This window comes from Pollicipes pollicipes, unplaced genomic scaffold (genome assembly GCF_011947565.3).
Source record: "Pollicipes pollicipes isolate AB1234 unplaced genomic scaffold, Ppol_2.1 Scaffold_5724;HRSCAF=6776_pilon_pilon_pilon, whole genome shotgun sequence".
Lineage (NCBI taxonomy): Eukaryota > Metazoa > Arthropoda > Thecostraca > Pollicipedomorpha > Pollicipedidae > Pollicipes > Pollicipes pollicipes.
Window position 1 is genome coordinate 37,675,416 of NW_023596746.1, and position 15,952 is coordinate 37,691,367.

The 15,952-nt window shown below is 60.7% G+C and overlaps 2 protein-coding genes across 2 annotated transcripts in view; one reads left to right on the forward strand and one right to left on the reverse strand.

Moving 5' to 3' along the window:
- The first annotated feature begins 27 nt into the window (after positions 1–27).
- LOC119103521 (uncharacterized) lies at positions 28–3,230 on the forward strand. The gene is made up of 4 exons (XM_037227100.1): positions 28–292; positions 1,156–1,280; positions 2,047–2,281; positions 2,671–3,230. Exons 1-4 carry the CDS (start codon positions 184–186, stop codon positions 3,129–3,131), a joined length of 930 nt encoding a protein of 309 aa, XP_037082995.1. The 5' UTR covers positions 28–183; the 3' UTR covers positions 3,132–3,230.
- A 1,896-nt stretch (positions 3,231–5,126) lies between these two features.
- Positions 5,127–15,952, reverse strand: part of C3G (C3G guanyl-nucleotide exchange factor) — a 55,156-nt gene continuing 44,330 nt past the window's right edge. The window contains 11 exon segments of the mRNA XM_037226459.1: positions 5,127–6,207; positions 6,515–6,630; positions 6,909–7,058; positions 7,366–7,702; positions 7,961–8,140; positions 9,391–9,565; positions 12,859–13,048; positions 13,522–13,612; positions 14,146–14,344; positions 15,163–15,208; positions 15,428–15,733. Of these exon segments, the coding sequence (XP_037082354.1) occupies positions 6,081–6,207; positions 6,515–6,630; positions 6,909–7,058; positions 7,366–7,702; positions 7,961–8,140; positions 9,391–9,565; positions 12,859–13,048; positions 13,522–13,612; positions 14,146–14,344; positions 15,163–15,208; positions 15,428–15,733 (1,917 nt within the window). The 3' untranslated portion in view covers positions 5,127–6,080.

Consider the following 15,952-nt stretch of genomic DNA (forward strand, 5'->3'; position numbering starts at 1 on the left):
CCGGCGAACCAGACGGCTGGCGAGCCGGCGCCGGCGGAGGAGGGCGCCCCGCCGCCGCCGTCACTACCCGAGCTGGAGCCGGGCCAGGTAGCTCCTCTGCCGCCCACCACCGACCCGCCGCCGGCGCAGAAGGAGTCAGTGTTCGTGCGGCTCAGCAACCGGATCAAGGCGCTGGAGCTGAACATGTCGCTCAGCTCGCAGTACCTGGATGAGCTGTCACGCCGCTACAAGAAGCAGGTGGAGGAGATGCAGAAGACCTTCAACAAGACGATTGCGGCGCTGGAGGTGACCGGTGAGTGGACGGCTGGCCTCCCACCGGTATGTGGCGGGATACCAGCACGCCCGTCTTATGTTTAACCCGCACTCGTTTAGCGTGCAGCGGCATTCACGCTTCCCCCTCTTAGTGTATTTCTGACCGTATTCTTCCATCACACCATCGACGCGTAGGGCCACGTAGGGCAGGAGGCGATGCAAATAAGCACTGTCTTGCCACATGGCATGCTCGCTGTCATTAACTACACCTCATACTTAGCACTATCTGTCCTAACAGCTCAGTTGGTTAGAGCGCCTGCCCTCCGATCCATTCACCCGCCAGTTTAGCAGGGTTCGAGTTGCCTTAGGCTTTTGCTCTTTGCTCTTGACTGGGGTGGCCTGCGGCCAGTGACAATGGGTGCTTTAAAGGTCAGGTGACGTCTAGCGGGCAGGACCGACCATGCCAAGCATTTTGCCATGTTAAATTTTCGACCCCAAAGACTGCCGTTGAGCTGGAATTGCACGATCGGATGGTAGAGGTTGTGACTAAATATTAAAAGAGAATTTGCTACGCCTTGCGTCCTGTCCGTCGCGCATCATCTTATGGCGTGGGGGCAGTTGTATGCATGTATACTCCAATTATTGTGTCGGTCGGGTGTGCGCTACGCGGACCAGTTCATCTTCGGAGTCCTCCTCGTCCGTCTTCAAGGTACCATTGGTACGAATACCTGAAATCCGTGATTCAGGGATACCAGATGGGTCCCTCCCAGCTATGCGGTAGTGAAGCTGAGGATTCAGTGTCCGTCGTATTTCCTGAAAACGCGTGCCATATATGCAAATATACGGGACCCGCGTGATGACGGTGGCGGCTGCGCCGCCTCACTGCCCCCACCTCTGCGGCAGCCCACGACGCTGAGACGCGGGACGAGCTGCAGCAGGAGATGATCCGCTCGCTACAGGGCCAGATCCTCAACCTCACGCGCGTGGTGGCCGGCGTGGTGGCCGAGAAGGAGAGCATCACGTGGACGGTACGCTCGTGCCACCTTCTCTGGTTGCCATCGGGGCTGAGGATCGTGTCGGCCGGTGCATTGGACACGTGCTCATTGGTCCAACAATATGCTGGACTGTTTTTTCCTATGAGGTAAAAAATGTGTTTTGGACTTGGCGCCACGCAGCTACATACGTGGTATCATAAACTGGCCGTTGATGCTTGCTTTAAAAAAAACATATGAATGGTTAGCATGGGCGACTCTGTGCTAGGGGCGTGCGCGTAGCACAGCTCGCTGCTGATTTCGTGAACCAGTCTCGCAAGTTGTGCCGTTCCATTTCAACGAGTATCATGGCCCCTGAAGTTTTGTCAGGCGGGACTTCGGAGGGATTCGCGTACCCTTCAATGCCAGGACACGGCCGCCCCTCGCGCGGTTGGTCCCCTTCGACCCTCAGACTACATTTGAATGGTAGTCGAGTGGAGCGATGTGCCCGTTACGGTATTGGTACTGGACCAATCGTCGCTGGAGGGCGAATCCTGTATCTGATTTGGAACGCATGGTGAATGCCTATGTGATGAGATGACGCCGGCTCGACATCTCTTAGGAGTCCCGGAAGTAGATGATTGGATGAACTCCGTCTGTCTCCCCTGTGTATCCCCTGGTCGCCAGAGCCCACACAAGTCGCCCGTGTCTGCACCTGCCCCTCCCTTAGGGTTTGCCCCCGCCGGAGGCCCTGTCCACCAGGCAACCGACCCAGCCCGGCCCTGCCGTGCCCGCCTCCTGACAGGCCCCCACCCCGCCGCAGTTGGTGCAGCGCCACCTGGTGCTGATGCTGGCGGAGCTGCTGATGCTGGCGCTAGCGTTCGCGCTGTTGGCGCGACGGCCGGCGGCGTTGGCGCGTGCGCAGCCCGCACGGTCCGCACGACAGCCGGTGCTGCGGCGCAACAAGTCGGTCGGCGGCGCGCGCCGGCCGGCCGCCGGCCAGCCTGCGGCCGGCAAACACCGTCGCAGACCCAGCGACGAGGTGGTCAACATCTCAGGTGGGTGGCACCCGTCCGGATCGGGGCACCGAAGCGAGGCTAGGGCGCAGGTGGGGCGGGCCCGACCTCGCCGCCTGCGACAGACGAGGCGGGGGGGGGGGGGGGGGGGGGGGAGGGGCAGCGTAACCGGGCCGGGTGGCTAGCGCCGCGGCGCTCCGTATGATATCGTGCCGTGTCGCAGAACACCGCCGCAATCGGCCGGACCGGTCACGGGCGTTCGGGAGAGGCGCTCTTGTGAACGGAGCTGTTCCCAATCCGCATACTTACTGGACACGATGCTGCTCGTAAACTCAGTGTTCTGATCAGAGTTGACGGCCCTTAGTGGCTGACGGCTCAGAGCGTGTGTTTGGTGCTCAGATGACTGACCCGGCGCTCCGCCGCCGCCGCAGGGACGTACCGGGACCTGCTGATTGCAGAGGGCCAAGCGCCGGCGGCGCGGCGCGGCCGCCACCCAGGACGGGTCGCACGGTCGTATAGCACGTGGTCGCTGAGCTCGGAGGAGGACGAGGCACCGACCGAGGTGGCAGTGCCCGGCGTGGGCGTGCTGTTCGCCAGCTCGCCTGCCGTGGCGTACGTGGACCGGCGCGGCGCGGCCGGACGCGCCGCCACCAGCAACCCGTACTCGGCACTGTGCCGGCTGGAGAACGGCGACGGCGGTGGCCGGCTGACAAACGGCTACGCTCCGCCTTCGCCTCCGCCTCCGCCACCAGCGGCGCCGGGCCCTTGGTGCGGTGGACCGCGGCGCCGCGACAGGGACAGGGACCGCGAGGGGCGCGACCGACCGGCCGACGGCAGGCCAAAGCCGCGCGACGAGCGCCGACGCGTCAAGAAGAAGCTGCAGGTGGTGTAGTGCGTCGAGAAAGGGAAGGGGTACCGGCCGTGCAATATCCTGTGTTGCCGGAAAGACCGTACTTTGGCTGTGATCATGATGAATAAATATACAGTGAACCGTGGACGGTTGTGGTGTCAGGCGGGATGGGCGTAGTGACGCAGGCTTGACTTGCCTGGTGGGCTGGGTAGGCGGGTGTGGTCATGCGGGATGGGCGTAGTGACGGATGCTTTACTTGCCTGGTGGGCCGGGTAGGAGGGTGTGGTCAGGCGGCGGCCTTTGCCGAAGGGCACTGCCGGTGCGGGCGGCGGCAGTTCTTCGCGGGCGGCTGCGTCTGTCGACACATTTGTCGACACATCTGTCGACACATTCCTCTTCTTGGCATTCCATTGCAACGTCAAGATCCTGCACTGTGGGCAGATTCTTTCAGATTTCAGCCACAGTTTGACTCACCTTTATGCTACCATTGCAATGCTTATGAGTTGGTGGCACCGCGCACAATGCTCCCATGAGTTGGGCCTTGACACGGAGGTGAAGCAAAGTTGTCATTTTCATATGTGGACGGACCGATCGTGCGGCACGATTGTGCTTTTTGAATCGGTGCTTTTTGTTTGAAGTGTTCATCTGTAGCCTCGAATTGGATCGTTACAGTGCGCAGTCCATGGCTGACTCAATCCATGTTTCAACACACTTTTTTGCACCACTGTGACATCGCTTTGTTCTTAGTTATGTTGCCAACTTGTCACGTGATGTTGGTAGGTTTTCGTCTTACAGCGGTCTCTCCGTTGAACCTGGAATCAGGCCTGGAAAGTCACCAGAATTGATAGGCCGCTCCAGACCCAAGTTTGCTTCCGACATGCCATGTGTTGCGCCATTTCGATGCTTCTGGGTCGGTTGCTTTTCATTATAGCGCCACTCTGATCAAAGAGAAAACACGAACACAGGTATAGACAAAAATATAGAAAAGCACAGGGCTTGGTTTTGTCACGCTCTGCTTTGCAGTACCAAGTTCTCCCAATGCCATATTCCCAGTCATGAGACTCAGTAGCCTCTTTGACATCGAGGGGTCAAACGATCGAGTATTGCCGACTAACAGACTGCTACGATACCTGTGATCAAAATGAGGGAGCTGGCTTCTTTCACCGAAATCCGAAGGCGCCCAAAAACATCCCTAAGTAAACCGCAGCTTTCTGGGTGTAAGAATGCCATCGCTCCAGGTTCGGCTAAGCCCGACTATGGCCGTTCAACGGAGGATACCGTTGGGTGGCCTTATCTCGGGGTAGGTCGCGCAGCCGCCGCGCTCAAGCGCACGCGCGGTAGTGATCAGGATCTTGCTCTGGAATCGGGTCTCTAGTCAGGTGGGTTAGGTTAGGCTGGAGAACGGCGACGGTTAGGTTAGGAATCAAACGATTCTTTCGAGTGACTTTCTTCCATGCCACTGCTCTGACAGGACGTCACGTGAACCGCCAGTAGGTTGGCCGTCAGGGAAATAACGTGGCGTTCGCGTTCGAGCAGAATTCAAATGCGGGCCGAAGCCACAAATGGCGCGCCCAGTGGCCGCACGTGCCTCTAGTGCAGCTGATTGTACCATACCGTAGCGCCACATGGGTTGCGCACCTGACAGCCGGCTCGCAGATGCAGCGCCCCGCCGGGTGTGTGGAGCTCGCAGCTGTCGGCAAGAGGGAGGGGAAGGGGGCTGACCACCCGCCGCGGGCGGTCAGCTTCGCCCGCGGACGGGCAGTCAGTTCCGGCAGTGGCCACCCGCGCAGGCGGCGGTTTTTGAAGCCGGTCACCGTTTGACTGCACTGCTAATTCAACGATTCTTTCGAGTGACTTTCTTCCATGCCACTGCTCTGACAGGACGTCACGTGATCGTGGGTATCAACGATTTCCAAGTCAAATAAGTGCTAGGCTCATGAACGTGACTAGATATAGTGTATGACAGTGTATAACATACATATCAGATGTAGTGTGTGACTGCCATATAGTGCAGGGGAGGCCAAGTTGAAGTCGAACCGCTGCTAGGTTGAATGTATTATAAAAGCTCACTCTCACGATGAACGGGGCTTATATACAAAACAATGCGTCGCATGGAAACAAGACACTTCCGTCGACACGTGCGCACCACGTGAGGCAATAACGCTCTCACGTAAGCAGTCACGCCGGGCGACGGGCGCCCGCATACGGCCACTTCACTGCCGCGCAGCACGCATACCCACGCGCGCGCGCGCGCGCCGGCGTACCCAATAGCAGTACACGAAGCGGGTACACCCACTCGGAACGCGCGGGCCATCAACACGACATTGCGACTTCCAGCCGGCCATAGCACGGGGGTCGACCGCGCGCCCAGGACCCACCTGACTAGAGACCAGTGCACGGCACATCAGTGCAGCGACACCGTACACCTGCAAAACAAGCCAACGCTCCAAATAAACCATTTGATTATTATGCACGAAGGAACAGCCCAACAATGAGGCGGCGAGCCCGGCGTGCGGACAACAAGAACGCACCACTATCGCAGCCAGCAATCTCTACCGTTGATTAATATCGATGGAGAGCGGCCTATCCCCAGCAGAGGTTGCCGCCGACACGCAGACGCCGGACGCTGACTAGACGTGCCGGCATAAAATAATCGGCCCCGACCAGGCCGGCCACAGCGCCTGCCAACGGCGGCCGAGATGGGAGGGGCAGGGGGCGACAGACAGCATCCGGGCGGCGCGCAGGCCCGAATGTCGCGCGAGTCGAGGGCCGGACGCCGACGGCGGCCTGGAGCGGTGCCACGGCCGCGGCCATCGACGCCGCAGACTAGGGAGGCCGACCGTCGCGGCCTGCGCTCCGCCGGGGCGGCCGGGCGTGCAGCGGCGCCGCAGTGGCACCAGACGGCCACTGAGTAGCCGCCCTGTCGGCGCTGGGGGCCACTGAGAGTGCGAAGAGCGACCGCCGGAGGCACCACGGTCGGCGGAGGACCGCTCACTTCTTGGCTCGGCCCCGCGGCTTGATCGATTCCGAGATCTCCCACATCTTCTCTTCGGTGAAATATTTATCAAAGTTCGAAAAGAAGTTCAAAATCTTGTCATTCGTCTTGAACTGGTATTGCCTGGAAACATAACCGAATGATAGGAATGATCCATGATCAAAACCAGTGGTCGCACGGTTATGGAATTCGAGTATGTATGCGAGAATCAACGCGCAGAGCAAGATGCCTCCAAACACGTTCTAAGCACATTCATACTGCTAACATGTTGATGATTCGACCTAAATGGGCAAACTGATACTTTGCGCGCACACCACCGCAATACAGGCGTCTGTCCCGTGGGCCGACAGAAGCAACACGGACTCGCTTAAGTTCTACCATAGCCGCTGTGCACGCGACAAACACAGTACCAGCGCACAGTCCCACGTACCCCTTCTTGAAGCGCTTCATGTTGTCGAGGATGTTAAACTGCTGCCAGCGCTTGGCGAAGTTGATACAGCCGTCGGGCAGCAGATCCGGGTTGCCGATGTGGACGAACGTCAGGTCCTGCCGCCGACATCACAATGTTGCTGTCACCGGCCGACACACACACACGCACGCATGCACGCACGCACGCACGCACGCACGCACCACAGCGTTATACACTACAGTGCACGGCGATGGTACGCTCGTTTCTAGCACGGGGCGAGTCGCACGGAACAGCAATGACGCAGGAAATGTAGATGTGCGCGACATTGGACCGTCGGAGAGTAGAGCTCCAGCCGCTAGACAGTGTTCGCGGATCCGACAGCGCGCCGCCGTCTGCGCCCGCGCCTGCCGCTGACCTGCAAGATGAGCCCGATGTACGGTATGCAGGGCGGCGTGGCCTCGGCCAGCGCCTGGCGATAGGCCCGGAAGCTGCTGCTCGAGTCGATCAGCGCGCAGTACTCCTTGAGCGCCTCGGAGATCTGTTTCTGCCACTCCAGGCGGCGGACCTGCCGGCGAGGCGGGCGGCGCGGCGTCAGCCCGCTCCACACGGATGCTCGGTCGCCCAAGGGCAGCCAACCAGCAGAAACAGCCCGGACCAGGACCGGTCACGAGTCGAGCCACGTGCCGCACGACCCGCGTCACACACCACAGGCAAAACCTCGTGTTAGGCTCGACGGCGGGAGCAACTATCCATGGGGCGACCTGGGACCTGCCTATGTCAAGGAGTCCAGGTTGTCCGACACGATGCCAGCGACCGCCAGCAACTGGCCGCAGCTGAGCGGTTCGACACGACCGCGGCGCACCAGGCCTCACCGGGGCACTGTCCAGCGCCGACAGGATGGCCAGATACGAGTTGAAGTTGTTCATCTTGCGCAGGTGCTTCATGATCTTAATGAACTTCAGGATAAGCTTCTCGCGGTCCTTGGCCGCCTCTCGTGGGTCGAGGATCAAGCTGCGGGCCCAGTAGCTCATCTTGTTGAAGTGCTCGGTGAAGGTGGTGAGGTTGGGCGATTTCTCCTCATTCTGCTCCTGCGCCCAGATCAGCACCTCTGGGATCTCGATGCTGACAAAAAGCTTCGAGTCGAGCAGCGTCATCTGCTCGGCCAGGTGCTCTGACTTGAAGTCGAGCAGTGTCGGCTGCCGTACCGTGCTGGCGGCCGGGACACGAGGTCAGACCCGGACGACGCCGCCGCCCGCACACGGCCCGATTGAAGCCACACATCGGCCGGGTGGGCACCGGGACAGACATGTGACGGACATCGGGTCACCGCCGCTCACCGGCGCACGACAGTGACAGGCGCCAGTCATCCAGTGATTTAACGTCCAAATGAGCGTAACAGCGGACGTCTCTTTGAGGCCTAGTCGCCAGGCCACCCACTATCCCTCCCACCTCCCGACGCCCACTCACGCCGACTGATCCTCGAAGCCGGGCAGCTCCTTGGGCGGGTTGTCGTGGCGCCGTTTCGTCTCATGCTTCTCCAGAATCTTGCTGCGCAGCGCCTTGGCCAGCATCAAATCGCCGTTCTTCAGTAAACCCACCTCGAACTCCATCAAGGTGCCCAGCAGGCTCTGCGTCAGGTCCGACAGTCTGCCGGGAGAGCGAGTCGTCAGGTCCGACTCTGCCGGGAGAGCGAGTCGTCAGGTCCGACTCTGCCGGGAGCGGGGCGTCAGGTACGACAGTCCGCCTGGACAGCAAGGCGTCAGGTACGCCAGTCTGTCGGGGGAGCGGATGCGGGCTCAGACAGACCACCGTGGGAGCGGAGCGTCAGGTACAACAATGTTCCGAGAGGGTGAGGCGTCAGGTCAGGCAGTGTGCAGGGATAGCGGGGTGTCAGGTCCGACTGTCTGCCGGGAGAGCGGGTGCGCGCTCAGACAGTCCGCCGGGAGCGCGGTGTGCCGTGTCCAGTAGTCTGGCCTCGGCTGGCCGTCTGGGCCGCCGTAATGGACCGGACGACGGTCGGCACGACACCGGACAGGCCATTCCCCTCCCCTGCCGGCCCGATCCAGCCCTCCCCTCCGGCCCCGGTCGCCCCGCCATAAGCCGCATCCGGTCCCGGCGGCCAAACGGCGACAACAGCAGCCCGAGCGCGCAATGGCGACAACCGGTCCGCCCGGGATCATCCGCACACGGTAACCCTGACTGGAGGTGACCCGTCGCTGCCGCCAGCGACCGTCGCCGCCACAAGGGTAGGCTTCACTGACTGGGAGGAGACGAGAAGACGGGCATTACACTGAACGAATCGGGATTTAAAATCACAAGCCGGCACGGGGAATGCTCCCATCGCTTGCTGCGCCACCTTCAGTTCCGGGCTACCACTGTCCAACGCAAGCACGGCAAACCGACAACCCTGACCAACGTCTGACAAAAGCACACCGAACCCAAAACAGTGTGTGAATCTGGACCTGGAGAGCTGCACACGCCCTGACGCGCCAGAGACCGGCTCTCAGGGGCAGCGGCCGACGCGCCTCCCGTGCTCTGTCACGCTCCAGTGGCCCTGGGCGCGGTCCAACGCACGCATTATCATTGATATGAGCTTAGGAGACGACCATCACGTCGCACCGATGGCCCGCTCTGGCCTGCGCTTTGGCCTGCGTTCGCCTGGCCTTGCCGACCGTCTTGGTGACACGCCGTCCCCACCACCGCGGCCAACAGTTCAGCCGTCGGAGCACGGCCAGCCACCACCGCGGCCAACAGTTCAGCCGTCGGAGCACGGCCAGCCACCACCGCGGCCAACAGTTAAGCCGTCGGAGCACGGCCAGCCACCACCGCGGCCAACAGTTCAGCCGTCGGAGCACGGCCAGCCACTGCCGCGCCACCGGGGCGTGCTCAGCACTCACGCCAGATCGTCCACCACTCTGACGAGCAGGGAGAAGGCGTTCTTGGCGGCGCGCTGCCGGGCCGGGTCGGACGACCGCTGGAACGTGTCGTACCGGTACAGCAGGCGCTCCACCAACGCCTCCGACGTCAGGAACGTGCGGTATGTGGTGAGGAACGCCTCCTGGTAGATGAAGTCTGCAACGGACGGCGGCGGTGACGGCGCTCAGTCGTGTGCCGAGCGCGGACGCAGAGGAGGGGAGGGCGCGCTGCACAGAAATACACGGCATACAAAGACGAAGGCCACACTGGTACTCAGGCGGGGCTAAGAGAACGTGCTCACGAACGCTTCAAGCACCACACAAGGTTTTCGACATGTTTGTTTCCAAAGAGTGACACAGTCAACATGTAACAGGAAGGGTGATAGCGGATACAAGCAGTCGCGCCGAGCAAACAGGTTCAAACCAACACCACCACCACCAAAAGAGGCAGGAGCACCCTGCAAAATGATACATCACAACAACCTCCAGAAATGCAATTCAATGTATTAGAACCATGCTAATAAGATCCCGTCGCAATCTGATTAACATAGTTACAGTATTTAAGAGAAAACTGAGGCATAGCAGAAGTAAAAAATACTAAAAAGTATATTAAAAAGGACATTAAAAAGACAACGAGAAAACATAAGCATTTCCCGAAGTTGCATAACCGAACAATTTTGCACGTCCCGAAATGTTGGGAGCAAACGCGAGCAAAGACCTTCTCTGTCCAGTCTGGTGACACCGTCGCTTTACATCCAAGTACAAACAAACTTCAGCACTTAAAAAAAGCAACAAGTTTTGTGGTAGCGCGTAGTGCTGGCTGGCGGCGCGCAGCCGCGGCCACCCTGCCGGTGGCCACCGTCAGTCGGTCTGCCGCTGCCGACCCCGGCGGGGCAGGCCGCGGCCACCCTGCCGGTGGCCACCGTCAGTCGGTCTGCCGTTGCCGACCCCGGCGGGGCAGGTCGCGGCCACCCTGCCGGTGGCCATCGTCAGTCGGTCTGCCGCTGCCGACCCCGGCGGGGCAGGCCGCGGCCACCCTGCCGGTGGCCACCGTCAGTCGGTCTGCCGTTGCCGACCCCGGCGGGGCAGGTCGCGGCTACCCTGCCGGTGGCCATCGTCGGTCGGTCTGCCGCTGCCGACCCCGGCGGGGCGGGCCGCGGCCGGCGGCACGGCTCTGAACGGCGGTGTCGGCCCGAGCCCGCCCCACCGGCGGCCAGGCCGCCCCAACACCTCGCACGCGACAGCCGAGAAGATGCAGCCAAGCGCCGACCCCGACGCACGCTCAAGTCAACAGAGAGGCGCGAACAGAGCCAGAAGGCGACAGACCGGGAGGGAGAGAGAGAGAGAGACAGAGAGAGACCGCGGGACAGACAGAAGCGACAAATGACGGGCCTCCACTCACCGCTGGTCTGCTCCTCTGATGCGATGAAAGACGGACAGTAATAAGCTACGGTGGGGAGAACAAGCACGGTGAGCCAGATACACGGAGGGACGCGGCGACCCGGCCGGTGCAGTCGCACGGTGTTCGGGCAGCTCGGCCCGGCGCGCCGCCATGCGCAGACACCCGCCAGCGGCCGGAGCCGGCCGGAGCCGGCCGTGACGGCGACACGCGGCAGCAGTGCACGCGGCCGGCGTGACGGTTACATCGAAACAGAGCGCCGAACAAACAGTGCAGCCAAATCCTACGTTACGTGTTCACTATATCACTACACGAATTTCGAGAAATCATCACAAGCACTCACTCAAAAGTCATTTCACAATCAAGAGTTGCAGTGTTAACCGCTATACGAATTTTGACAAATTATCACAACTACTGACTCCAAAGTCATTTCAAAAGCATGAGTTAAGGTGTTAATGTTTTATTTTACGCAAAGCGCGGTATGTGTTGGTTCATGTGTTAACTTTGTTTGGTTTAGGTTGAGCCGCTGTTCACAGAGGCAAGGCAGACAGGGACAGCTAAAAATCGGCAAATGGCCAAAGGACGGTGTTTGCGTGAGTGATACGAATACAATATGATTGACGTTGGAAGCTGCAATGAGATTATTGACTAAAGGGAGCATCCAAATTCAGGCGCCTCCAAACCCTTTAAAGGGATTGGACCAGCAGAACATCATGTTTAGCAAAACACGGAGCAAATTGAAGCATCTCCCGATACGTGTGAAACCATTCTTGTTGCCATACGTCTGCCCCTTATGTTACAATACTTTGCAACATTTTGGCTTTACCGTGGCATCTCTGTGAGGTCGATGCGTTTCAGGGAAGCCAACTTCAGGGGAACTCCGCAGGCAATAACGTTCCGGCATTCGGTGGGAGAAAATACAAAAGAAAAATACCACAGCGGCGATATTTCCGCTGCTCTGCATTCGTTAACAGCCGTTGTCTTGAGCAGCAAGGTTCACCGCACTTTACACCATTTGGATTTTGTTGTGTTCACCCAATGTCTCTCAGTACAACGTACTACCCACGAACGCAGAACACAGGCTTGCAATAGTTCCAGAAAATGGCCTTCAGGGCGTTCATGCCACGTCATGAGGCCTACGCTCATGCCACACTGTTCCGCAAAAGCCAGTAACGGGACCTGGAGAAAACAAACTGACATTCGAGAACCACAGCCCACAGAGCTGTTTTTAAACTTGCTGAGGACTCTTGGCAGATGTCCTAAAAACCAAATAATGTGCCCATAAAGACTGACACGCATACTCATTAACATCGTCACTGTCGCTAGTCCTGGCTATCATCGAACACCCGGAAGTTGTGTCATCTTCATAACCAGCATGTACACCGACAGCATTTTGTGCTGATACGTAAGCTACTTCATATCCCAGTCATCGAAGTCAACATCACAAGTCAATTAGAAAAAGGCCGCATCTTTTCGTCAAAGGGCTGACAAAAGTGCACTCAGGAACGTACGGAGGGTAGTTTGTGTATTGCCGTGGCCAACAGCCCTTGATTCTGTGGCGCAAGAAGCGTTTTTTATTGGTCGCAGGTTGTGATGGTTTCAGTTCATTGTTTACGACGGCTTACATTTTTTAGACGGGGAGTTCAAACGTGTCATGTTTCTTCTTACTCTCGCTATGGAAGGAAACATTACGCTGTAACGTTGCAAACTGACAACTTGGTCCATCTCAAGGGCGCGAGGAAGTTGGATCTAACGAAGCGAAGACCCCACATTTCCACGCCTTTCAGATGACCGGCAAGTAACATGGATCCGCGCCGTGACAGAATAGCGCTGTCCTCCAAAGCCAGAACCGGGCGAACAAGCATCCCACGTACCATAAGGTCGCCCAGAACTACACCCAAACTGGTGAGAACTCTTCCCAAGTCCATTTCTGCACGTAGCCGCTCCCCACCGCAGTGTCCATGTGCGCAGCCAACAGCCGTACCCAGCACAAGCCTGGCGCAAAGCGTTACGCGCCGCACCGTAGGCGGACAAGCGTCAGCGGCCCAGGCGTGAGCGCCGGGCAGGGTGTCAGTGCTCACCGTTCCGGTTGGCCTTGGTGGCGTGCGCCACGAGCGCGTCGATCGGTCCGCCGCGCAGCTCGGGCCCCTCCTCGTGCGACTGCTTCACCACCAGCAGCGTCTGCACGTCCAGCGCGTCCAGCGCAGACTCTGGCAAGGCCGGCGGCGGCAGAGAAGGCGGCGGTGGCGGTGGCGGTGGTGGCGGAGGTGGCGGCGGCGGCGGCGGCGGCGGCGGCGGCGGCGGCGGCGGCGGCGGCGGCGGAGGCGGCGGCGGCGGCGGCGGCGGAGGCGGCGGAGGCGCAGCGACGGTCCGCCTGAGGGCATGCCGACGAGGTACACACAGACGCACACACAGGTGAACAGCGCGCCGGGTGCACTGCTCCACAGCCGGCTTCACACCAGTGAAGCAGTCCTGCTCTGCCTGACACCAGCCACATTTTCAGTCTAACACAACACTCACTCAACTATTCCCACAACGCGTGCTCCACGCGGTCGAAAGGGCAGCCCCCCTGAGCCGGCCAGTAACCTGCGTCCGCACCAGGCGCTCTCGCAGCACCCGCCGGTTGGCACTCACGCTAGCGGCGCGACGTGGGCCGAGGGCCGTCCGTGCACCGGCAGCGGCTGGAGACCGGCGGCCGGCGGCGGCGACTCGGCCGGCGGCGGCGGCGAACTTAGCTGACGCGACACGCTGCCGGAGCGCCGCTTGGGCGGCAGCGCCGGTGGCGAGAGGTCCTCCACCAGCGGTCTGTGGGAACCAGCCGAACCACGGTCTGCGGGCGGGGCCGGTGGCGCACAAGGCTCGGTACCTACCGCCCCCGGTCTGCAGAGAGCGGGCAGACGGCGGGCAGATCCCGCCGACCGAAAGCCACGCCAGCCGAGCGCAGTGGCAGCGTTGACGCCAGCAGGTACCACAAGAAGGTCCTCAGGTTATACGTTCCGCACGAATTTCCATTCCAGCATTTCCTTCACCAAGAACGGGACCCGAAATAAGAGGCTGTGAGCGAATCACTGAATCAAATGCAACACCATAATAAGGCAGCACATATTAAATTACCAGACGGGCATAACCAGCGAAGCCCGCCTCTGACCCGACCAACACTAACCTGCAGTGTAGCATCTGCCTGTTGCTACAGCAGTCACCATCACTCGCCAGCACGTTGGCACGTTGGACCGGCCGACCAGGTAGCCAGCCAGCCAGCCAGCCCGCCAGCGTCGCGCGTCCCGCCCTCCCATCTCCGGCAGTACCCTGTGCGCCCCGGCGCCGCGCGCGCCACTCACGTGTGCTCGAACGCCTCGCCGTCGCCGCTGTCGTCGCTGCTGGAGCGCAGGTGCTCGGCCATGGTACAGCTGCGCGCCGCCGAGAACTCGCTGCGCGACCAGCGGGCCGCGTAGCTGCGGTGTACGAGCGCCGACTGGCGCAGGAACTCGGCCTGCGACGGCTGACAGTAGTCGCCGATCATCTCCATGTATGACTGGACTGCGGCACGGACGGCGAGCCGGCGTCAGAGGCTGCCAGGCCGGTCGAGCGCGACACTGACACACCCGCACGAGAACAGCGTGGTGTTTACCGCTGCGACGGAGCGCGCGCGCGCGCGCACTGTCATGCATGACTCACCGTCCGGCCACCGTACCCCGCTATCGTCCCGCGCCCCGCATGCGCTGCGCCTCCTCGCAGCCGCGGCGCCCCGTCGCTTCACAGGCGAGGGCGGCGCCGCCGGATCATGGCCACAGCGGAGACGGCAGTCAGTCCGCTCTCAAGTAACGCCCCTTTCTACGGCACTGTTGTGATGTGTGCTCCCCCTCCCCCTTCTCTCGCCGACGATTGCCCGCCGACGATTGCCACCAGACAACGGTGCCGGCTGGTGCGCGCAAGCGAGCGACATGTTGATTTTCTGAGCTTGGCGCTCCTACTTACAGAGCTGCCAAAGAAACGGCCAAAATGTAAAAAGACCACTCTCTTCTTGCGTCATCTAATAGGATATGACCTTTTCTGTTATGTTCTGTCGTCATGACGAGGCAAAAATAATGCTCTAAGGCGGGAGCCGTTTGATGGCGCGAACATAAGCAGTTGGTCGATGAACATGCGAGGTGATTCGATACTGCGTACCTCCAAACTGAGAAAATGTATGATTACTTCGCTAAGTTTACCGCGATTTGTTATCGAGTGAATAGGACCATGTACAAGACACCTTGTCATACGCAGGTGGCTTTCGTGCCAGGCCACGATACAGAGTGATCCATTGTCCTTGTGGACATGTGACAGCTGTACGTGTATGCGAAAGCGCCGTGGCGTACCGTGTTTCTTCTTGAGCGGTAGCGGCGGTGGCCGCGAGTCGTCCGGCTGGTCGCGGTGACGGCGTCCCCGCAGCACCACGCCGTCCAGGCTGCAGCTGCCGCTCACACCCGACGGCAGGTTGTCGTAATGGCCGAGGGGCGGGCCGCGCGCCGGCCGCCGCTTGGGCGGCAGCGCTGGCGGCACGCTCAGCGTCACCGTGTGCTCGGCAGCGCGCGCCGGCGCCGTCGCCTGCTGCGGGCTGGCGGTCGGCACCGGCGCCCGCCCACCGCCGCCGGCGCCGCCCGACTGCAGACTCTGCAGCGAGACGAAGCCACTCTCCGGCCGCTGGCCGGCCGGCTCGGGCGCAGCGCTCAGTTCGCGCAGCTGCCGCGTGATGGCGTTGATGTCGGGCCGGCGGCCGGCGGCACCGGGCGAAGACAGCCAGTTGCCGTACTGGTCGAGTCCCAGCGTCGAGAACGACGAGTCGGAGGTGGTCGAGTCAGCCTCGAGGCGCGAGTCGCGCGTCGAGCTGCCCGACGAGTTGCCGATACTGCTGTAGCTGCCGTGCTTATTCCACTGCGCGAACTCCTCCTGTCGACGCGTGGCGTTGGGTCAGGGCACGTACAGGATGGCCGTTTCAATGTTCAGCACAGCAGACTACCAGCCCGAGAACGCGCGATGTTTTGCCCGACCGGCATGAGACGGTCAACTGGCCACTGCCTAATGAGGATTAACCAGGCTCAGTTCGACGGTGTCCTGGCATTGTACGACACGACCAGAGCCTTCCGCGGTCCCGGCAGCCTCACAAGG

Bases quoted from the DNA above. Each gene is read 5' to 3' on its own strand.
- LOC119103521 (XM_037227100.1), top strand. From the start codon at position 184: ATGTCGCTCAGCTCGCAGTACCTGGATGAGCTGTCACGCCGCTACAAG. The intron at 1,281-2,046 runs GTACGCTCGTGC...ACCCCGCCGCAG, and splicing joins AGGAGAGCATCACGTGGACG to TTGGTGCAGCGCCACCTGGT. The intron at 2,282-2,670 runs GTGGGTGGCACC...CCGCCGCCGCAG, and splicing joins CGAGGTGGTCAACATCTCAG to GGACGTACCGGGACCTGCTG.